Genomic DNA, 25,095 nt, shown 5'->3' with positions numbered 1-25,095 from the left:
CACTTCATTGAACCACTCAACGAAAATGTCCCTTGTGACCCATGCCTTACTATTAGATCTCCAAAACACACACAATTTACTCTTCATAACATTGTTTTTCTTGAACACACAGGGATTTTCAGAATGGTACACTAGTAACGGCTTCACTTTGAAATCCCCACTAGCATTAGCACAGAACATTAGCGTCAGCCTGTCTTTCATAGGCTTGTGTCCTGGCAGTGCCTTTTCTTCCTGAGTAATGTAGGTCCTCTTTGGCATTTTCTTCCAAAAGAGGCCTGTTTCATCACAATTGAACACTTGTTCAGGTTTCAGTCCTTCACTGTTTATGTACTCCTTGAATTCATGCACATATTTTTCAGCCGCTTTGTTGTCAAAACTGGCAGCCTCACCATGCCTTACCACACTGTGTATGCCAGTACGCTTCTTAAATCTCTCAAACCAGCCTTTGCTGGCCTTAAATTCACTCACATCACCACTAGTTGCAGGCAATTTCTTTACCAAATTGTCATGCAACTGCCTAGCCTTTTCACAAATAAGCGACGTCATAAGACTATCTCCTGCTAATTGTTTCTCATTTATCCACACCAATAATAACTTCTCAACATCTTCGAGCACTGGTCATCTCATTTTTGTCAGCATATTTACCCCCTTTGCAACAACAGTGTCCTTGATTTCCTTTTTCTTGGCTATGAAGGAAGATATAGTTGTATAGGATTTGTTATACATCCTGGCCAGTTCGCCCACACGTACGCCACTATCATATTGTTCAATGATGTTTTTCTTAAATTCAATCGTATTTCTCACCTTCTTTACCAAAGGCTTGGCACTAGGAGCTTCCTTTAGAGCCATGGTAGCTTATTTAGCACTTGCAAGCACTAAAATCAGTGGAATATTATGAAATATTTCGTTGGAGCAAGTGAGGGGACCGTCGCTCACTGGTAAACAAAGGCACACTGGCTGGGAAGAGAGGCCGAGGCGGCTCAGAGCCATGAGTACGCATCCCGGACGAAGGACTATTAGCGAGTTACCTGACCATTTGCGAGCTAATGTTTAGACGAAATAACAGGACTATTTCTGAAATGGATGACTTTCAGGCCGGACGATTATTGAGGGACCACTGTAGTTTGTTAGATTATGTATTGGTGGATAAAAGGTTGATCGGTAGGCTCCAGGATGAACACGTTTATAGAGGGGCAACTGATATAGCGGATCATTATTTAGTTGTAGCTACAGTTAGAGTAAGAGGTAGGTGGGAAAAGAGGAAAATGGCAACAACAAGCAAGAGGGAGGTGAGTTAGTTTAATATGTTTATTATGCACCCCATACCCATCCTGTGGGCGGTAGTCAAAAGATTACAGAAGTACATAATTGGTCCAGGGACTGGACTCCAAAGTTTTGATAGCTGAGCAAGTTACAATGGTAATGAACTAGATCTGGTCATAATCATGACCAAGTTACAAAGGTAATGAGCTCCAGGTATAGCTGGTCACACTCATGAATAATTGCAAAGGTAATGAATCATAAACACATTAATCATGAGAATTTACAAAGGTAATGAGCTCCAGGTAGAGCTGGTCAAAATCATGACAAGTTTCAAAGGTAATGAATGATAAACACGTTATCACATGATTACAATCATAGACAAATTACAGAGTAATGAGCAGTTAACAAACATAGCAGGGAATTCATCCATTGCCCCAACAACAGATGTTGCTAGGTGCCTGTCTCTCCTCGGTAGACAGCCATTGCAAACAGCAGCAAGTTGCCCTGGGATCTGCTGCTTGCACAAGCACCATCGACCCTCCCCAAGAGGTCCAAGAAGCCAGTGACTCCGTTAACAGCCCGATGGAGAGCTCCCCTAGGGACATGTCAGCGTCCTGGTGGACGCCAAGTTGATTGAAGATCCCAGGCCCTCGTGTGCACGGATGTTGTGAAAGAGCATAAACTAAGGGAGGAGGAAGTTTGAGTGAGATATAAGCAGCTATTGGCAGAAAGGTGGGCTGGTGCAAGTATGAGTAGTGGGGGGGTTGAAGAGGGTTGGAATAGTTTTAAAAATGCAGTATAAGAATGTGGGGCAGAAGTTTGTGGTTATAGGAGAGTGGGTGCAGGAGAAATGAGGAGTGATTGGTGGAATGATGAAGTAAAGGGTGTGATAAAAGAGAAAAAGTTAGCTTATGAGAGATGCAAAAGGAGAGCAGATGATAGAGTGGGAGAGGCACTGTCAAGGAATTTTAATGAAAAGAAAAAAATTTGGAGTGAGTTAAACAAGTTAAGAAAGCCTAGAGAACGAATGGATTTGTCAGTTAAAAACAGAGTAGGGGAGTTAGTAGATGGGGAGATGGAGGTTTTGGGTAGATGGCGAGAATATTTTGAGGAACTTTTAAATGTCGACGAAGAAAGGGAAGCGGTAATTTCATGCACTGGCCAGGGAGGTATACCATCTTTTAGGAGTGAAGAAGAACAGGATGTGAGTGTGGGGGAGGTGTGTGAAGCATTATGTAGAATGAAAGGGGGTAAAGCAGCTGGAACTGATGGGATTGTGACAGAAATGTTAAAAGCAGGGGGGGATGTAGTGTTGGAGTGGTTGGAATTTTTTTTAATAAATGTATGAAAGAGGGGAAGGTACCTAGGGGTTGGCAGAGAGCATGTATAGTCCCTTTATATAAAGGGAAGAGGGACAAAAGAGATTGTAAAAATTATAGAGGAATAAGTTTACTGAGTATACCAGGAAAAGTGTATGGTAGGGTTATAATTGAAAGAATTAGAGGTAAGACAGAATGTAGGATTGCGGATGAGCATGGAGGTTTCAGAGTGGGTAGGGGATGTGTAGATCAAGTGTTTACATTGAGGCATATGTGTGAACAGTATTTAGATAAAGGTAGGGAAGTTTTTATCACATTTATGGATTTAGAAAAGGCATATGATAGAGTGGATAGGGGAGCAATGTGGCAGATGTTGCAAGTACTGTACATATACAGGTCTCCCTCAACATTCACGTTTTCAACTTTCACGGGCTTCGCACATTCGCGAATTCCCAACCGCCAAATTCCCAGCCACCAAATTCCCAGCCGCCAAATCATATTTAAGTTTCCCGCCACCTGCGAGTCCCTCCTACCCTCCCTCCGACCCCCGCAACTGGCAGCCAGCCCTCCCACCACTCAGTGTGGTGAGTGTTTTGTTTGTTCATTATTTGCTATTAAACTACAGTATAAATAATGTAAACCCATTCATGACTGCATATTGGAATGGCTATTCGGACAGGTATTAGATGGTGACATGTGTTTACTCTTGAACACTGCAAAGAATTAAACATTTCTGCTACAGCTAATAATAACAAGAGTAATAATAATAATAATAAATGATATAATTGAAGAAGGAAATTGTACAAAAATATGAGGGAGTGGTTGACACATCGTCAGTGTGACTGTTTATGCTGGAGTGAGCATTAGTCTCTCTGCTCTTCCAAACATTTCACAATAATTCATTGTGTTTGGTGCTTGTAGATTGAGTGTGACTGGAGTGGTAGAGGCAGTGATTGAGGCAATGGTATTTAATAACATACATGTTAATAACAATGCATGTTATTAATAATATGTACTATTATTATTTATAACATATATGTTATTAAATACATACATGTTAATAATAATACATGTTATTAATAATTACATGTACTATTATTATTTATAACATATATGTTATTAAATACCACTGCCTCAACCGCTGAATTATTGTGAAATGTTTGGAAGAGCAGGGAGACTAATGTTCACTCCAGCATAAACAAAGTCACACTGACGATGTGTCAACCACTCCCTCGTATTTTTGTACAATTTCCCTCTTCAATTATATCGTATTTATTATTATTATTATTATTATTATTATTATTATTATTACTATTGTTATTATTAGCAATAGCAGAAATGTTCGATTCTTTGCTGTGTTCAAGAGTAAACACATGATGTCACCGTCTAATACCTTTCCTAATAGCCATTCCAATATGCAGTCATGAATGGGTTTACATTATTTATTCTGTAGTTTAATAGCAAATAATGAACAAACAAAACACTCACCACACCGAGTGGTGGGAGGGCTGGCTGACAGTTGCGGGGGTCGGAGGGAGGGTAGTAGGGACTCGCAGTGGTGGAGGCATTGGTGGAGGCAGTGGTGGAGTCTGGTATTTAATAACATACATGTTATTAACATACATGTTATTAAATAACATACATTATAAAAGCATAACATGTATATATTTAGTACAATTTACAACGTTTTCATGTATTTTATGATTATTCATGGTTCAACAAGTTAAGGAAGCAGTACAATATATTGGGGCACCAAACATTCATGGTTTTTCAACATTCGCGAGGCTCTTGATCCCCTAACCCTCGCGAATGTTGAGGGAGACCTGTATATGGAATAGGTGGTAAGTTACTAAATGCTGTAAAGAGTTTTTATGAGGATAGCGAGGCTCAGGTTAGGGTGTGTAGAAGAGAGGGAGACTACTTCATAGTAAAAGTAGGTCTTAGACAGGGATGTGTAATGTCACCATGGATGTTTAATATATTTATAGATGGGATTGTAAAAGAAGTAAATGCTAGGGTGTTCGGGAGAGGGGTGGGATTAAATTATGGGGAATCAAATACAAAATGGGAATTGACACAGTTGCTTTTTGCTGATGATACTGTGCTCATGGGAGATTCTAAAGAAAAATTGCTTAGGTTAGTGGATGAGTTTGGGAGTGTGTGTAAAGGTAGAAAGTTGAAAGTGAACATAGAAAAGAGTAAGGTGATGAGGGTATCAGATGATTTAGATAAAGAGAAATTGGATATCAAAATGGGGAGGAGTATGGAAGAAGTGAATGTTTTCAGATACTTGGGAGTTGACGTGTCGGCGGATGGATTTATGAAGGATGAGGTTAATCATAGAATTGATGAGGGAAAAAAGGTGAGTGGTGCATTGAGGTATATGTGGAGACAAAAAACGTTATCTATGGAGGCAAAGAAGGGAATGTATGAAAGTATAGTAGTACCAACACTCTTATATGGGTGTGAAGCTTGGGTTGTGAATGCAGGAGCGAGGAGGCGGTTGGAGGCAGTGGAGATATCCTGTCTAAGGGCAATGTGTGGTGTAAATATTATGCAGAAAATTCGGAGTGTGGAAATTAGGAGAAGGTGTGGAGTTAATAAAAGTATTAATCAGAGGGCTGAAGAGGGGTTGTTGAGGTGGTTTGGTCATTTAGAGAGAATGGATCAAAGTAGAATGACATGGAGAGCGTATAAATCTGTCGGGGAAGGAAGGCAGGGTAGGGGTCGTCCTTGAAAAGGTTGGAGGGAGGGGGTAAAGGAGGTTTTGTGGGCGAGGGGCTTGGACTTCCAGCAAGCGTGCGTGAGCGTGTTAGATAGGAGTAAATGGAGACAAATGGTATTTGGGACCTGACGATGTGTTGGAGTGTGAGCAGGGTAATATGTATTTAGTGAAATGATTCAGGGAAACCGGTTATTTTTATATAGCCAGACTTGAGTCCTGGAAAGGGGAGGTACAGTGCCTGCACTCTAAAGGAGGGGTTCGGGATATTAGCAGTTTGGAGGGATATGTTGTGTATCTTTATAGGTATATGCTTCTAAACTGTTGTGTTCTGAGCACCTCTGCAAAAACAGTGATTATGTGTGAGTGAGGTGAAAGTGTTGAATGATGATGAAAGTATTTTCTTTTTGAGGATTTTCTTTCTTTTTTGGGTCACCCTGCCTCGGTGGGAGATGGCCGACTTGTTAAAAAAAAAAAAAAACAAGTAATCTGTTCCGGACACCCAAAAATATTCACAAAAAATAATTTTTTTAAAGATTAATTATAGTTTTACATACACAACACAATGAGAACTAAATAAAATAAATACATGAACAATTAAATCAGTATTACATACCTTTACTGAAGACTCTTCTTGGCTTATGGAAGATAGGTAGGAGCAGAGAGGCTTAAGAGTCACTGTACCCCTGCAACTCACTCCACTTTGCACACATGTCCTTAATCACTGAAGAAGGCACATTCTTCCCTCTCTCTTCCTCCTCTGAAGCAATTTCCTCAGCTGTGGTCTGTTGCTGTTCCAGATGAAGGTCTTGCAGCTCTACCCTCTACCATCATCACTACCACTACCACCCTCTACCATCATCACTGCCACCCTCTGCCACCATCACTACCACCCTCTGCCACCATCACTACCACCCTCTACCACCATCACTACCACCCTCTACCACCATCACTACCACCCTCTACCACTATCACTACCACCCTCTACCACCATCACAACCACTACCACCTTCTGCCACCATCACTACCATCCTTGACCACTATCACAACCACTTCCACCTTCTACCACCATCACTACCACCCTTTACCACCACAACCACTACCACCATCTACCATCACTATCACCCTCTACCACCATCACAACCACCCTCTACCACCATCACAACCACCCTCTACCACCATCACAACCACCCTCTACCACCATCACAGCCACTACCACCCTCTACCACTATCACTACCACTCTCTACCACTATCACCCTCTACCACCACCACTCTTGTAGTACTTTGCTACAATTTGTTTCTTAAATTCCATCGTGTTCTCACTGTCTTTACCAAAGGAACTTTACTAGGAACTTTCTTTGAGGTCACGGTTACTTATTTCGCAGTTGCACTTAATAAATAACCACCAAAAACAGTGGATTATAGTGAAATGTTTGGATGAATGAGCAGAAGCTTCCTCACTTGCCCAGAGACACAGCCAGACTGACGCACGAGCAGCTGGTGGCGGTGGGTTTATAAGTCCCATACGGCCTGTAAGCGAAATAACGGCCGATAACTGGAAACCGAAAAATCAGCTGATAACCGAGTTGGCTGATAAGCGGAACGACCAATAACCAAGGGTCCACTGTACAGTACACTAATGTAAAAATATTTAATAATATACCAGAAATGTTATAATTGGTGCAAAGGTGACATTAAAATAATATCAGAGATGGTTGACACAAACCCCCTATCATTATAGTATGCTCCTCACTAAGCGACGAATTCGTTTACCGACGAGGTTTCAAGAACAGAACTCTGTCACTAAGTCAGGAGAGGCTGTATTTGTGTCAGCAGTATATAGAAATTATTAATTCTCTTTTGTAAAATACTGTGTATTAGTCATTCCCCCTTTATTTTTAAGGATCAATTACTGTAAAACTGACATTGTATTAATGTTGGTAGAATTACCAGCAATATGTAAAGTAAAAGGACACAGGTGTAACTAATGTGACATTTTATTGTGGCAACATTTCGCTCTCCAGGAACTTTATCAAGCCGTTACAAACAATACATGGACACAGAGGGTATACATAGCCTCAGAGTGAGGTGTAATATTAGTGGTAGTAGTAGTAGTAGTAGTAGTAACGTAAGTTGTAATAGTAGTACAATACAATACGATAGAACAATCAACTTGCATATGAGTAAAAGTTTATAACAGCTATTACTTGGGTAACATAAAAATGGGTTAGTCTAATATTTTTGTTGGTGGTTGGATCTGAGAAAGTGTGTTTCAGTGTTAATTCTCTGTTGTGTTCTTGTATAGCAGAGACTATGTGATGGCAGGGTTTACTGTTTTGAGGGTTTTTTTTGCTAATATGTACTTCAGAGATGATGAAGCTGCCTTTATTTTGCTTGATTGTGTTAGAAACAGCAATTAACCCTTAAACTGTCCAAACGTTGATCTATATTTTTTCAACATTTGAAAGTATGTAAAAAAAGTAGATCTACGTTTTTTTTGTTATATTTGATATGTAAAAAAACGTTGATCTACTTTTGGAGCACTACGCATGTGAACATAGATCTGCTTGGACAGTTTAAGGGTTAATGATGATTCAAGGCATTTATGTCCAGAAATTTGGCTCTCTGATTACTAGTCTGGCGTCGTTGAATTTCTTGAGGTGATTGCTGGAATTCTGGTGTTGTACGCAGGCGTTGTTCAAATTATCATTCCTACATGCATTAATGTATTCATTGAGGTATGTTTCGAGGTTCCTAGCTGTTTCACTTACATATATCTTCTCACAGCCTCCACAAGGTATAGTGTAAACTCCTGTATTGACTGGTTCATGGTGGTTTGATTTTGTCCTGGTTAGATCCCTTATGGAAGTGCTGGATGCCATGGCGACTCTAGTGTTAGTTTGTGCGAGTACCTTGGAAACATTCAGTGCAACCTGGCTGTTGGGAAGAATTATAACTATTTTAGGAGTGGTGTTGGTGCGTGGAGAATTTATGATCTGAAGAGCTCTTTTCTTGCAGTCTTTGATGAAAAAGGAAGGAAAATGTAGATCAGTGAAGGTTTGGTGTATGTAAGTACGTACATTCTTCATCAAGAAACTCAGGACTACAAATTCGGTATGCTTTTAGGAAAAATCCAGTGATAATGCCTCTTTTGGTCTTAGTATCTTGACTGCAATAGAAGTGGGTGAGATCATTTTTGTTGGCAGGTTTGCGGTAAATCTTAGATTGTTATGAACTTTGTAAATGAGGACGTGTAGAAAGGGTAGCTTGCCACTGGATTCTTCTTCTAGAGTAAACTGGATAGTCAGTTCAACTGCGTTGAGCCTTGCCTGAAGATTCCACACATCAAAACGCAACAACACCACTCCTAACAAATTTATAATCCTTCCCAACAGTCAGGTTGCAGTGAATGTTTCCAAGGTACTCGCACAAACTAACACTAGAGTTGCCATCACATCCAGCACTTCCATAAGTGGTCTAACCAGGACAAAATCATACCACCATGAACCAGTCAATGCAGGAGTTTACACTATACCTTGTGGAGGCTGTGACAAGATATATGTAGGTGAAACAGCTAGGAACCTTGAAACACGCATCAATGAACACAGTAACACATGTAGGAATGATAACTTGAACAACGCCTGCGTACGACACTGGAATTCCACCAATCACCTCATGAAATTCAACAACGCCAGGCTAGCAATCAGAGAGCCAAATTTCTGCAGACGTAAATGCCTTGAATCATCATTAATCGCTGTTTCTAACACAAGCAAAATAGAGGTAGCTTCATCATCTCTGAAGTATTAGCAAAAATCCTCCTCGAAACAGTAAACCCTGCCATCACATAGTCTTTGCTACACAAGAACACAACAAAGAAAGAACACTTCAACAGACCTTCTCAGATCCAACCACCAACAGAAATATTTCAATTCAATTCAATTCAATTCAAGTTTATTCTCTATATTGGTTACAATGTGGGGTTTACAGGTTTTGGGTATTTTGTGGTTTACATGTTATAAAATACTAATTACAGAGGGGCCACTAGGACACCTAGCATGGCTAGGCATTTTGAGCAGACTTAGATTAATTCTTAACATTAAATCATTACAGATTATAGTATTAAGGCTAAGTGGCTACATCATAATTTGTGAGTTTAGCAATGTGAATGCTTTTGTTTTGGCACAATACAAGGTGTCTATATTTGAGTATCATAGGCAAACTTATGACTAGTTAGGATTTATTATTTTAAGATTAAGATTAGTATTTCTGGGTTTATAGTCAGTGGGTGAGTGAGTGTAATTTTGAACCACCAGGTGGTATAATGTAGTTAGTTGTCGGGGTGGATCAGGGAGATAAGATGTTTTCTAACTGTAGTTTTGAAAGTGATGAATGTGTCTGCAGTTCTAGAGTTTTCATGTAGGGTGTTCCGGATTTTAGGTCCTTTGAAATACATTGAATTTTTATAAAGGTTTAGTCAAACACGGGGAATGTCATAGAGATGTTTGTGTCTGGTGTTATGCCTGTGGATCCTGTCACAACTATCAAGAAAGCATTTTAGGTCAAGGTTAATATTGGAATTTAAGGTCCTGTAGATATAGATTGCACAGTAGTAAGTGTGGATGTTCTGAACAGGGAGTAAGTTTAGATCTATGAAGAGTGGGGAGGTGTGTTGCCAGGGATGGGATTTAGTGATTATTCTTACTGCGGCTTTTTGTTGGGTTATTATTGGCTTTAGGTGTGTTGCTGCAGTTGAACCCCAAGGTATGGATATATAAGTGAATGGTATAGTGTGAGAAGGGCAGTTTGCGGTTACCTGGAGGTTACCTGGAGGTTATTCCGGGGATCAACGCTCCCGCGGCCCGGTCCATGACCAGGCCTCCCGATGGATCAGGGCCTGATCAACTAGGCTGTTACTGCTGGCCACACGCGGTACGTAGTATCGTATCTTGGAGAGGATCCCCACCGTTTTGGTTACTTTTTTTTGTTAGGTGTTGGATATGGGTGCTGAAATTTAGGTTGTTGTCGAGGTATAGGCCAAGGAATTTGCCCTCATTATGTCTGGCAATTAGAGTGTTGTCGATCTTAATGTTAAGTTGAGCAACACCTGCTCTGCTACCAAACATAATATAGTAGGTTTTGCCAGTGTTAAGTGTAAGTTTATTGGCTGTCATCCAAGTCGATATTTTGAGCAGCTCCTCGTTAACAATGGTGTTGAGGGTGGCAAGATTAGGGTGGGAGATGACATAAGTCGTGTCGTCAGCAAAGAGAATGGGTTTCAGGTGTTGGGATATGTTTGGAAGATCATTGATGTAAATGAGGAAGAGCAGGGGTCCAAGGACACTTCCCTGCGGAACTCCAGTATCAAGTGGCCGTATTGATGAAGCTGTGTCTTTAATAGTGACATTTATTTATTATCACATTTATTATCACACTGGCCGATTCCCACCAAGGCAGGGTGGCCCGAAAAAGAAAAACTTTCACCATCATTCACTCCATCACTGTCTTGCCAGAAGGGTGCTTTACACTACAGTTTTTAAACTGCAACATTAACACCCCTCCTTCAGAGTGCAGGCACTGTACTTCCCATCTCCAGGACTCAAGTCCGGCCTGCCGGTTTCCCTGAATCCCTTCATAAATGTTACTTTGCTCACACTCCAACAGCACGTCAAGTATTAAAAACCATTTGTCTCCATTCACTCCTATCAAACACGCTCACGTATGCCTGCTGGAAGTCCAAGCCCCTCGCATACAAAACCTCCTTTACCCCCTCCCTCCAACCCTTCCTAGGCCGACCCCTACCCCGCCTTCCTTCCACTACAGACTGATACACTCTTGAAGTCATTCTGTTTCGCTCCATTCTCTCTACATGTCCGAACCACCTCAACAACCCTTCCTCAGCCCTCTGGACAACAGTTTTGGTAATCCCGCACATCCTCCTAACTTCAAAACTACGAATTCTCTGCATTATATTCACACCACACATTGCCCTCAGACATGACATCTCCACTGCCTCCAGCCTTCTCCTCGCTGCAACATTCATCACCCACGCTTCACACCCATATAAGAGCGTTGGTAAAACTATACTCTCATACATTCCCCTCTTTGCCTCCAAGGACAAAGTTCTTTGTCTCCACAGACTCCTAAGTGCACCACTCACTCTTTTTCCCTCATCAATTCTATGATTCACCTCATCTTTCATAGACCCATCCGCTGACACGTCCACTCCCAAATATCTGAATACGTTCACCTCCTCCATACTCTCTCCCTCCAATCTGATATTCAATCTTTCATCACCTAATCTTTTTGTTATCCTCATAACCTTACTCTTTCCTGTATTCACCTTTAATTTTCTTCTTTTGCACACCCTACCAAATTCATCCACCAATCTCTGCAGCTTCTCTTCAGAATCTCCCAAGAGCACAGTGTCATCAGCAAAGAGCAGCTGTGACAACTCCCACTTTGTGTGTGATTCTTTATCTTTTAACTCCACGCCTCTTGCCAAGACCCTCGCATTTACTTCTCTTACAACCCCATCTATAAATATATTAAACAACCACGGTGACATCACACATCCTTGTCTAAGGCCTACTTTTACTGGGAAAAAATTTCCCTCTTTCCTACATACTCTAACTTGAGCCTCACTATCCTCGTAAAAACTCTTCACTGCTTTCAGTAACCTACCTCCTACACCATACACTTGCAACATCTGCCACATTGCCCCCCTATCCACCCTGTCATACGCCTTTTCCAAATCCATAAATGCCACAAAGACCTCTTTAGCCTTATCTAAATACTGTTCACTTATATGTTTCACTGTAAACACCTGGTCCACACACCCCCTACCTTTCCTAAAGCCTCCTTGTTCATCTGCTATCCTATTCTCTGTCTTACTCTTAATTCTTTCAATTATAACTCTACCATACACTTTACCAGGTACACTCAACAGACTTATCCCCCTATAATTTTTGCACTCTCTTTTATCCCCTTTGCCTTTATACAAAGGAACTATGCATGCTCTCTGCCAATCCCTAGGTACCTTACCCTCTTCCATACATTTATTAAATAATTGCACCAACCACTCCAAAACTATATCCCCACCTGCTTTTAACATTTCTATCTTTATCCCATCAATCCCGGCTGCCTTACCCCCTTTCATTTTACCTACTGCCTCACGAACTTCCCCCACACTCACAACTGGCTCTTCCTCACTCCTACAAGATGTTATTCCTCCTTGCCCTATACACGAAATCACAGCTTCCCTATCTTCATCAACATTTAACAATTCCTCAAAATATTCCCTCCATCTTCCCAATACCTCTAACTCTCCATTTAATAACTCTCCTCTCCTATTTTTAACTGACAAATCCATTTGTTCTCTAGGCTTTCTTAACTTGTTAATCTCACTCCAAAACTTTTTCTTATTTTCAACAAAATTTGTTGATAACATCTCACCCACTCTCTCATTTGCTCTCTTTTTACATTGCTTCACCACTCTCTTAACCTCTCTCTTTTTCTCCATATACTCTTCCCTCCTTGCATCACTTCTACTTTGTAAAAACTTCTCATATGCTAACTTTTTCTCCCTTACTACTCTCTTTACATCATCATTCCACCAATCGCTCCTCTTCCCTCCTGCACCCACTTTCCTGTAACCACAAACTTCTGCTGAACACTCTAACACTACATTTTTAAACCTACCCCATACCTCTTCGACCCCATTGCCTATGCTCTCATTAGCCCATCTATCCTCCAATAGCTGTTTATATCTTACCCTAACTGCCTCCTCTTTTAGTTTATAAACCTTCACCTCTCTCTTCCCTGATGCTTCTATTCTCCTTGTATCCCATCTACCTTTTACTCTCAGTGTAGCTACAACTAGAAAGTGATCTGATATATCTGTGGCCCCTCTATAAACATGTACATCCTGAAGTCTACTCAACAGTCTTTTATCTACCAATACATAATCCAACAAACTACTGTCATTTCGCCCTACATCATATCGTGTATACTTATTTATCCTCTTTTTCTTAAAATATGTATTACCTATAACTAAACCCCTTTCTATACAAAGTTCAATCAAAGGGCTCCCATTATCATTTACACCTGGCACCCCAAACTTACCTACCACACCCTCTCTAAAAGTTTCTCCTACTTTAGCATTCAGGTCTCCTACCACAATTACTCTCTCACTTGGTTCAAAGGCTCCTATACATTCACTTAACATCTCCCAAAATCTCTCTCCTCTGCATTCCTCTCTTCTCCAGGTGCATACACGCTTATTATGACCCACTTCTCGCATCCAACCTTTACTTTAATCCACATAATTCTTGAATTTACACATTCATATTCTCTTTTCTCCTTCCATAACTGATCATTTAACATTACTGCTACCCCTTCCTTTGCTCTAACTCTCTCAGATACTCCAGATTTAATCCCATTTATTTCCCCCCACTGAATCTCTCCTACCCCCTTCAGTTTTGTTTCGCTTAGAGCCAGGACATCCAACTTCTTTTCATTCATAACATCAGCAATCATCTGTTTCTTGTCATCCGCACTACATCCACGCACATTTAAGCATCCCAGTTTTATAAAGTTTTTCTTCTTCTCTTTTTTAGTAAATGTATACAGGAGAAGGGGTTACTAGCCCATTGCTCCCAGCATTTTAGTCGCCTCATACGACACGCATGGCTTACGGAGGAAAGATTCTTTTCCACTTCCCCATGGACAATAGAAGAAATAAAAAAAACAAGAGCTATTTAGAAAAAGGAGAAAAACCTAGATGTATGTATATATATATATGCATGTGCGTGTCTGTGAAGTGTGACCAAAGTGTAAGTAGGAGTAGCAAGATATCCCTGTTATCTAGCGTGTTTATGAGACAGAAAAAGAAACCAGCAATCCTACCATCATGCAAAACAGTTACAGGTTTTTGTTTCACAGTCATCTGGCAGGACGGTAGTACTTCCCTGGGTGGTTGCTGTCTACCAACCTACTACCTATTAATAATGTAGTGACATACTGATACCTATTAGAAAGGTAGGATTTAAAATATGCAAGCGCATGGCCTCTTATACCATAGTGGTCAAGTTTGTGGAGTAGGATGCCGTGGTCTGCTGTGTCAAATGCTTTTCTTAGGTCAATAAAAATTCCTAGCGGATATTCCTTATTTTCCAATGCTGTGTAAAGCAGATCTAGCATTTTTATAATTGCATCATTAGTGCTTTTATTTTTCCTGAATCCAAATTGGCAGGGGTTGAGTATGTTTTGTGACGTTAAAAATGAATACAGTGGACCCCCGGTTCGCAATACTAATCCGTTCCTGAGAGCTCATCGTAAACCAAAAATATCGGAAAGCGAATCAATTTTCCCCATAAGAAATAATGGAAATCAAATTAATCCGTGCAAGACATCCAAAAGTATGAAAAAAATAAACTTTTACCACATGAAATATTAAGCTTAATGCAATAGCATAGTAATTACAATAACAACAATAACAATAAATAACAATAAATAACGAAAGAATAATTGATACTTACCTTTAATGAAGATCTGATGATGATTGATGGGATGGGAGGAGGGGAGAGTGTAGATGATGTTAGTATTTAGAAGGGGAATCCCCCTCCATTAGGACTTGAGGTAGCAAGTCCTTTTCCGGGGTTACTTCCCTTCTTCTTTTAATGCCACTAGGACCAGGTTGAGAGTCACTGGACCTCTGTCGCACAACATATCTGTCCATAGAGGCCTGTACCTCTCGTTCCTTTATGACTTTCCTAAAGTGGTTCACAACTTTGTCAGTGTAATAGTCACCAGCACGGCTTGCAATAGCTGTCTGAGGGTGATTTTCATCCATGAAGGTTTGCACTTCAAGCCACTTTGCACAGATTTCCTTAATCTTTGAAGTAGGCAACTTCTTCAATTTCTCTCTCCCCTCCTCCGAAGCAGTTTCCTCAGGTGTGGCCTCTTGCTGTTGAAGTTGATCTAGCAGCTCATCAGTGGTTAGTTCTTCATTGTCCTCCTCCACCAACTCTTCCACATCCTCCCCACTAACCTCCAACCCCAAGGACTTCCCCAATGCCACAATGGATTCCTCAACTGGCATAGGCTTCTCAGGGTTAGCCTCAAACCCTTTGAAACCCCTTTTGTCTACACATTCTGGCCACAGTCTTTACCAGGTAGAGTTCAAGGTCTTCTTAGTCACTCCCTCCCAAGCCTTACCTATAAGTTTTACACAACTGAGGATAGTAAAGTGATCCTTCCAAAACTCCTTTAGAGTCAATTGAGTTTCTGTGGTCACTTCAAAGCACCTTTCAAACATAGCTTTTGTGTACAGTTTCTTGAAGTTGGAAATGACCTGCTGGTCCATGGGCTGCAGGAGAAGAGTGGTATTAGGAGGCAAAAACTTGACCTTAATGAAACTCATGTCCCCACAAAGTCTCTCTGACAAGTCTGTAGGATGACCAGGGGCATTGTCTAATACCAGGAGGCACTTAAGGTCTAATTCCTTTTCAATTAGGTAATTTTTCACATTGGGGGCAAATGCATGGTGTAACCAGTCATAGAAAATGTCCCTAGTGACCCATGCCTTACTGTTTGCCCTCCACAGCACACACAAATTAGCCTTGAGGACATTCTTTTGCCTGAACACTCTGGGAGTTTCTGAGTGATACACCAATAAAGGCTTCGCTTTGCAATCACCACTAGCATTGGAACACATAAACAGAGTAAGCCTGTCTTTCATAGGCTTATGTCCTGGGAGTGCCTTTTCCTCCTCAGTAATGTAGGTCCTGCTTGGTAATTTCTTCCAAAACAGGCCTGTTTCGTCACAATTAAACACTTGTTCAGGTTTCAATCCTTCAGCCTCTATGTACTCCTTGAATTCATGCACATATTTTTCAGCCGCTTTGTGGTCTGAACTGGCAGCCTCACCATGCCTAATCACACTATGTATACCACTACGATTCTTAAATCTTTCAAACCAACCTTTGCTGGCCTTAAATTCACTCACATCACCAGTAGTTGCAGGCAATTTTTTTACCAAATCGTCATGCAACTGCCTAGCCTTTTCACAAATGATTGCTTGAGAGATGCTATCTCCTGCTATCTGTTTTTCATTTATCCACACCAATAACAGTCTCTCAACATTTTCTAACACTTCCGGTTGCTGTTTCGTAATCACAGTTGTACCTTTTGCAAGAACAGCTTCCTTGATTGCCGTTTTCTTGCTCACTATAGTAGAGATAGTTGATTGGGGTTTACTATAGAACCTGACCAGCTCCGACACACGCACTCCACTTTCGTACTTAGCAATTATCTCTTTCTTCATTTCAACAGTCATTAGCACCCTTGGTCTCGAAGGGTTGGCACTGGGAGCTTTCTTGGGGCCCATGTTGACTTATTTTGCAAAAACAGGCACCAAAAACAGTGATAATATGGAATGTACCGAATGTATCCTTAGATGCACGCACACTGGCTGGCTTGTAAACACTGGCACACATGGGGCAGTTCAGGCCACACATGGACACGTCTCGTACGAACCACATCACATACCGGGTTTTGTATTGGAAAGCGAGGCAAATTTTCTGCGATATAATGCATCGGTTACTGGATTTATCGGATACCGATAGCATCGCAAACCGGGGGTCCACTGTATAGTCTCCTGTGCACGAGTTTCTCAAAGATTTTGGATATCAATGGTAAGTTTGATATTGGCCTATAGCTGTCTAAACTATTTTTGTTACCCTAGTAATAGCTGTTATAACATTTTACTCGTATGCAAGTTGATTGTTCCACTGTATTGTATTACTACTACTATTACAACTTATGTTACTACTACTACTACGACTACCATAAGTATTACACCTAACCCCGAGCCTATAAATACCCTCTGTGTCCATGCATTGTTTGTAAAGGCTTGATAAAGCTCCTGGAGAATGAAACGTTGCCACAATAAAATCTCACATTAGTTGCATTTGTGTCCTTTTACTAAAATTGACATCATTTGATATTAACATGATAAACAATATTACATATTTCTACCAAACAACTGCTCTGTTCTCTTCCACCCTACCTTGGTAGGAGATGGCTCTTGTGGTAAAAAATAAAAAGCAGACCATTGATTAAGATGCAATCTGTTGGGATGTTTTCATTATACAGTGGAACCTCTGGCCACAAACGCTTCTGAACACGAACAAATCGGTTCACGACCAAAAAATTCGCCATTTTTTTGCATCTGGTCATGAACACACAATAAGGTGTGAACAAACAGCTGTGCCATTTTTTTCATGTACCAATTTTCCCCACTTCCTGTTGTTTGTGTACACCTAACTCCTTTTTAAGTTTGTTTCTCTATTAAACTTGCATTATTTTGTATAATTAAGAATTTTTCAAACTTTGATTACTTTTTGTGCTTAAAACTCTTAAAAATAAAAAACTGTTTACAGCGAACCGTTCATAGGGGTCTAGAATGGACTCGTGCAATGTTAGTTTTCTCTGTTGTTCAAGGTTTTCTCAGTGTTATTCAAGGTTTTTACATTTAGTTTACTATTACACTGTGCATTTTTTGGTATAATTAACTATTTTTGTGCTTAACAATCTTAAAAAAATATTTCCATACAGTTCGTAGGGGTCTGGAATGGATTAACTCATAAACGGTCCAAACATGTATATACACATTCTTACTGCTAGTGCCCCAAATGTACATATACATTTTATTTTTCCTGCCTCCAAATTTGGCACGATTGGCCTGAGATGCCTGGTCAGCATAGAATGGGTCTTAACACTCAGTGTGCACCATATTAAAAAAATCTGGGACCACTTAGTACCTTGTGGGAGTGCCAGCTAGAGCAAACAGTGTGGCAAACACCAAGGATTCACTGATGTAATGTCATATTAACCCTTAAACGGTCCAAACGTATATATATGTTCTCTCGCGTAGCGCCCGAACGTATATATACGTTTCCTTTGTCATTCGTTCAACGTTGGCACGTTATGCCTGAGTCCCCTAGACATGAGAGAATGGGTGTGTGCACTGAGTGTGTGCCATATGAAAAAAATTGGGGATGCCTGGGTACCAAATGCTCTGTTTTCCTATTAAAAAAAAAATGATTTTTTTTCTCAAAAAATTTGGGGCGCTGCGCGAGTGAACGTATATATACGTTTGGACTGTTTAAGGGTTAACACTCCCCTTTTAAGAGGAAAGTGATGTTGACCTCAAGTTTAGGGTCTGTCTGTCTCTGTCTACCTATCTCTGTCTCTATCTCTCTCTTGTCTATCTGTCTCTGCCTATCTCTTCTTATATCTGTCTCACAGGTACACATAGATACAATTATACATAGTGTAAATTACCTAGGATAACCTAAAAAAATCCGAAGTGCTATACTGTGCCTGTAGATATAATGCATAAGAATACCTATTGGTTCACAGTGGCTCTCTCTGAGACAGAGAGAGAGACAAGCAGAGACACAGAGAAACAGACAGAGAGACTAGACACAGAGACAGATAAGCAGAGACAGAGATGCAGATGCTAATCAAATGTCATCCCTTATCTCATCTTATCTCTGCACCCTCGCAGGCACCCATCAAATGTCATCTCTTATCTCATCTTATCTCTGCATCCTCGCAGGTGCCCATCAAATGTCATCACTTATCTTATCACTGCCCTCCTGGATGCTTGTCACTGACATCATGCTTCAAGGGAACTTCTTTTTTCTTCTTCCTTCTCCTTCTTCTTTCTTTTTCTTTCTTCCTTGTTCTTCTTCTATACCCCCGTGTATCCAAAACATTGCTGGGACCTATAAATACTTTGTATATATTCCAAGACAATGGTAAATGACCAAGGCAGGTGTAAATGTCCACCTGTCAGTGTGTTTGTGACAATGTGAGTACAATTTTCAGTACCTAATATTAGTGTCAAAACAAAGATTGGTTATGAAATGACAAGAACTACTATAAATTGTAATTATCAGAACATAAAAATTATATAAAATAATATGAGAATGAGAGAAAAAGGTATATTGGCAACACTTCTGCAAGCGGTAGGACTCATTGTTGCTCCATCTTGCCCTCAGGTGATCGCCCTCACATCTGGGTAGGTACTGACCCTAATTTTTTTTTATCCTATAACACTAAGAAAAATATGCTCTTTATTTCTATAAAAAAAATTATTTTTTTATTTTTCAAAATATTCGGGGCACTGGGTGAGTGAATATACATGTTTGGACCGTTTATGGGTTAATCATATTTACATACATTCCAGCAGGGAAATTAGGTTTGGGTCACGACCAGAGTTTTGGAATGAATTATGGTCGTGACCAGAGGTTCCACTGGATGTTACTTGAAAAAAATTGTGGAATTTTTTTGATGATGCTGTGATATAATCATTTATGATGGTTCAAATTTAGGGGAAAAATATGGAATGCCATGGGAGCTTTTCCCCCACCTCTTGGCCAGACTGTGGGTCAGGAAATTATCCTTATAGGGGATGACTAGTCACACTTAATGTACACAACATCCTATGCCTCACCTCTGTGCATACACATCCCATACTATATAGGCATACCTCTTTAATATGTCACTTGGTTTAGAGGGCTTTGCTAATACGGCACTTTTCAATTATATTCGTGTTTATTATTTTTTGGCACTTGCCTTCCTTTTAAGATGGGTTTTTGGCAATTAAAACAAAGTTATTTATTATTTTTACTCTTGCATAGTTTTTAGGCCTAGTGCTGTTGCTTACTTTTATATGCACTGGCAAGTGAAAAAAGAAGACCGATTCACTTTAAGGTGATATTTGCTTTACAGTGGCTGTCTGGAACCTAACCCTCTGTTCACTTAGAATTTCTCCATTTTTTTCACTATGGTTATTTGGCACATTATGATGTCACCTGTTTAATGTGATCTTATTGCATGTACATATTTATTACACATACATGCACAATGAAATTAATTTACATGCTCTTTGCATTTTGCAGAGCAGGAGTTGTCATCTCTGGAAGGAGTTGGAGTTCGTGGACCCAGGGAAAGTATTAGAGCCTTCCTGATGAACCTTACCAACCCCGGAGGTGTCTTAGCACTAGTGGAGCCACGCATCATCCATGAGCTTTGCGACTACTATGATCATGCTCGATATCATCCCATGCAGTTTACTGCAGCACAGTTTACTCCATACCACAGTTTGCTGCTGCGCATTTTACATTGGTAAGAATTATGGAAAACGTGCAGAGGAGGATGATAAAGTTGATCCCATATATCAGAAATCTTTCCTATGAGGATAGACTGAGGGCCCTGAATCTGCACTCTCAAAAGGCGTAGGATTAGGGGGGATATGATTGAGGTGTATAAATGGAAAACGGGAATAAATAAGGTGGATGTAAATAGCGTGCTGAAATATTTCCAGCCAAGACAGGACTCGCAGCAATGGTTTCAAGTTGGAAAAATTCAGATTCAGGAAGGATATAGGAAAGCACTGGTTTGCTAATAGAGTTGTGGATGAGTGGAACAGACTCCCAAGTACAGTTATAGAAGCTGAAATGTTGTGTAGTTTTAAAAATAGGTTAGATAAATACATGAGTGGGTGTGGGTGGGTGTGAGTTGGACCTTACTAGCTTGTGCTGCTGGGTCTGATGCTGTGCTCCTTCCTTAAGTGGACGTGACCTGACTAGGTGGGTCATTGGGTTAAGCCGGAGGGTAACAAAGACCTGCTTTGCATGGGTCAGGAGGCCTGCTGCAGTGTTCCTTCTTTCTTATGTTCTTATGTAAAAAAAAAAAACTGAAGATCAAAATTTGCTGTAGTAAAGGTTTATGCATCATAGACTTGCAGGTGTTGCAAGTTACCAGTTTTGAGAAAAGTAAATGTTTGTAATTATTACCACATGTTTTGCATTACAGTAGTTATTATTATACTCACAGAAGTGCATCAGAGTAATATAGTTTGAAGTGCTTTGTCAGAATGTTTAGGTCATCTTTAAAATAAACATATTAGTTCAGTACAATATACAGCCTCTCCTCACTTAGCAACGTACTCGTTTACCGACGACTTAGACTTATGACGGACTCTCTGACCAGTATGCATACCTAAATAATGTATATTAGAGCTGATTTCCTCTATTCTGTTTATTGCAATATACAGTACACAGAGTATATGGAGAGTAAAAGAAAGGTAAAGAGAGTGGTGAGAGAGTGCAAAAGGAGAGTAGATAATAGAGTGGGAGAGGCACTGTCAAGAAATTTTAATGAAAATAAGAAAAAATTTTGGAATGAGTTAAACAAGTTAAGAAAGTCTAGGGAACGTATGGATTTGTCAGTTAAAAACAGAGTAGGGGAGTCAGTAGATGGGGAGAGGGAGGTATTAGGTAGATGGCGAGAATATTTTGAGGAACTTTTAAATGTTGAGGAAGAAAGGGAGGCGGTAATTTCATGCACTGGCCAGGGAGGTATACCATCTTTTAGGAGTGAAGAAGAGCAGAATGTAAGTGTGGGGGAGGTATGCGAGGCATTACGTAGAATGAAAGGGGGTAAAGCAGCTGGAACTGATGGGATCATGACAGAAATGTTAAAAGCAGGGGGGGATATAGTGTTGGAGTGGTTGGTACTTTTGTTTAATAAACGTATGAAAGAGGGGAAGGTACCTAGGGATTGGCGGAGAGCATGTATAGTCCCTTTATATAAAGGGAAAGGGGACAAAAGAGATTGTAAAAATTATAGAGGAATAAGTTTACTGAGTATACCAGGAAAAGTGTATGGTAGGGTTATAATTGAAAGAATTAGAGGTAAGACAGAATGTAGGATGGCAGATGAGCAAGGAGGTTTCAGAGTGGGTAGGGGATGTGTAGATCAAGTGTTTACATTGAAGCATATATGTGAACAGTATTTAGATAAAGGTAGGGAAGTTTTTATTACATTTATGGATTTAGAAAAGACATATGATAGAGTGGATAGAGGAGCAATGTGGCAGATGTTGCAAGTATATGGAATAGGTGGTAAGTTACTAAATGCTGTAAAGAGTTTTTATGAGGATAGTGAGGCTCAGGTTAGGGTGTGTAGAAGAGAGGGCGACTATTTCCTGGTAAAAGTAGGTCTTAGACAGGGATGTGTAATGTCACCATGATTGTTTAATATATTTATAGATGGGATTGTAAAAGAAGTAAATGCTAGGGTGTTCAGGAGAGGGGTGGGATTAAATTATGGGGAATCAAATTCAAAATGGGAATTGACACAGTTACTTTTTGCTGATGATACTGTGCTTATGGGAGATTCTAAAGAAAAATTGCAAAGTTAGTGGATGAGTTTGGGAATGTGTGTAAAGGTAGAAAGTTGAAAGTGAACATAGAAAAGAGTAAGGTGATGAGGGTATCAAATGATTTAGATAAAGAAAAATTGGATATCAAATTTGGGAAGAGAAGTATGGAAGAAGTGAATGTTTTCAGATACTTGGGAGTTGATGTGTCGGCGGATGGATTTATGAAGGATGAGGTTAATCATAGAATTGATGAAGGAAAAAAGGTGAGTGGTGCGTTGAGGTATATGTGGAGTCAAAAAACGTTATCTATGGAGGCAAAGAAGGTAATGTATGAAAGTATAGTAGTACCAACACTCTTATATGGATGTGAAGCTTTTGTGGTAAATGCAGCAGCGAGGAGACGGTTGGAGGAAGTGGAGATGTCCTGTCTAAGGGCAATGTGTGGTGTAAATATTATGCAGAAAATTCGGAGTGTGGAAATTAGGAAAAGGTGTGGAGTTAATAAAAGTATTAATCAGAGGGCTGAAGAGGGGTTGTTGAGGTGGTTTGGTCATTTAGAGAGAATGGATCAAAGTAGAATGACATGGAAAGCATATAAATCTATAGGGAAAGGAAGGCGGGGTAGGGGTCGTCCTCGAAAGGGTTGGAAAGAGGGGGTAAAGGAGGTTTTGTGGGTGAGGGGCTTGGACTTCCAGCAAGCATGCGTGAGCATGTTAGATAGGACTGAATGGAGACGAATGGTACTTGGGACCTGACGATCTGTTGGAGTGTGAGCAGGGTAATATTTAGTGAAGGGATTCAGGGAAACCGGTTATTTTCATATAGTCGGACTTGAGTCCTGGAAATGGGAAGTACAATGCCTGCACTTTAAAGGAGGGGTTTGGGATATTGGCAGTTTGGAGGGATATGTTGTGTATCTTGATACGTATATGCTTCTAAGCTGTTGTATTCTGAGCACCTCTGCAAAAACAGTGATAATGTGTGAGTGTGGTGAAAGTGTTGGATCGAGGATTGAGGACGACGAGAGCTGTCGTAAGATGGGAAGGAAGAAGGATAAGGATGGAAATAACTGGAAAAGGATGGGGAGGAGGGGAAGAGGAGGAATCAAGGCAAGTGGCCCAACCACTTTGGGACATGTGGTACAAAAGTACTGGAGACGTAGATAGAGAGGCTTGACTGATGTCATTGCTTGGCTCACTAGGAGAGGATGGCGAAGGCAGCGGTAGGAGCTGGGAGTGTCAGAAGGCAGCAAGCAGGATGAGTTGGTTATGGTCTTAAACCGTTTATCAGTGCGGTATATTGTTTTCGAGAGAGTTGTATCACACTTATGGGAGAGCTGTAGTAGTATTCGTTGGTTTGGAGGTGGTGGAGTATCTGGTTGTAGGTAGGGAATGGTCTTTCTTCGCTTTGGTACGATACAGTGTTGTCTTGGAGATGTTGGATGAGTTCTAGGCGAGTCATGCTTGCAGGGTATAGCCTCGTGGTGTAGAATACGAGTCCTTTGTGTTTAAAGCATGGTGTTCCAGGTAATCGACGTGAGCTAAGTAGAGAAGGCGGTGGTGGAGTAGAGGAAGGTGGTGTTGCTTCGTTTTCAACTTCAGTAGACGAATTAGAAGATGTTTCTGGTGGTAAGGCTTCTGATTGGTTGGATTCAGTGAGAGGTGGTGGAGGTGGAGGCTTCTCATTGGTCGTTGTTGGATTGACGTCACTAGTTGGTGGTGTTGATGGAACTTCTGCAGAAGAGTTGGCGATTAAGTTTTTGGTGAATTTGAGAATTTCTTCAGAAGGTGGAGATGCTGGAAATGTAAATGAAGGCATGTTATTTAATGCAAATAACTCGTTGACGGTAGAGTTAAATGATCCAGGTACAGCCATGTTTTGCATATGAGCGTATAGTAGACAGTAGTGAATCTTCGTTAAGTCACATGTTGGAGGATTGATGGTAGTGGTGGTGGTGGAGGCGGGCTGAGTAGATGCTTGAAGTAATTTTGTAGTGTCTGTTTGTATTTTTGCAATTGCTGCATACATTGGAGTGTTGCTAGTAGGTTTTTTCTTTGCTGCATCTTGTGTTTTCTTCATAATATCCTTTCTTGTAGGACATTTTGCTGCCAGTGTATGGTGATCATTACTCTTGCAGTTTAAGCATGCTGGTTGTGTTGGAGCAGCAGTGGTGCAGGAACTGAAGGTGTGTCCCTCACTACCACATATAGTGCAGAACTTCTTGTCTTTTACTGGACATGCTTTGGTGGTGTGATGGTATGAATAACAGTTCCAGCAATGTTGGATGTAGTGATATCTCTCTGCTTCAATGTAGGTAGGGCTGATGTAGTAGTAGTAGACAGCAAGACCTTCGTTCAGTGCAGTGGCAGCCATGTTCACGTCGGTGAAGGTGACCTTGATCATGGACGTTGCATTTGGGATTTTTGTAGTGCTGTCAACAGTAGCCCAAGTATTTTGCGTCTCAATGGATGACTTGAGTTCAGCAGGTGTTTGAGACGTCAGAATCTTGTCCAGTTTTTTTAGGAATACTGATTTCCTTGCCCTGAGGGCAGGA

The 25,095-nt window shown here is 40.6% G+C and overlaps 1 protein-coding gene across 3 annotated transcripts in view; it reads left to right on the top strand.

Annotated features, from left to right (window-relative positions):
- Positions 1-25,095, top strand: part of LOC128692089 (protein C1orf43 homolog) — a 41,882-nt gene that overhangs the window by 10,531 nt on the left and 6,256 nt on the right. For all 3 annotated transcript variants that reach the window (XM_070085228.1, XM_053781080.2, XM_053781079.2), the window contains exon 4: positions 20,275-20,500. In XM_070085228.1, the coding sequence (XP_069941329.1) occupies positions 20,275-20,500 (226 nt within the window). The remainder of the gene's footprint in view (positions 1-20,274; positions 20,501-25,095) is intronic.

The sequence above is a fragment of the Cherax quadricarinatus genome, chromosome 15 (genome assembly GCF_038502225.1).
Source record: "Cherax quadricarinatus isolate ZL_2023a chromosome 15, ASM3850222v1, whole genome shotgun sequence".
NCBI classification, from domain to species: Eukaryota; Metazoa; Arthropoda; class Malacostraca; order Decapoda; family Parastacidae; genus Cherax; species Cherax quadricarinatus.
The sequence above is the reverse complement of the archived record's forward strand: the minus strand, read 5'-3'. Positions and strand labels throughout refer to the sequence as shown.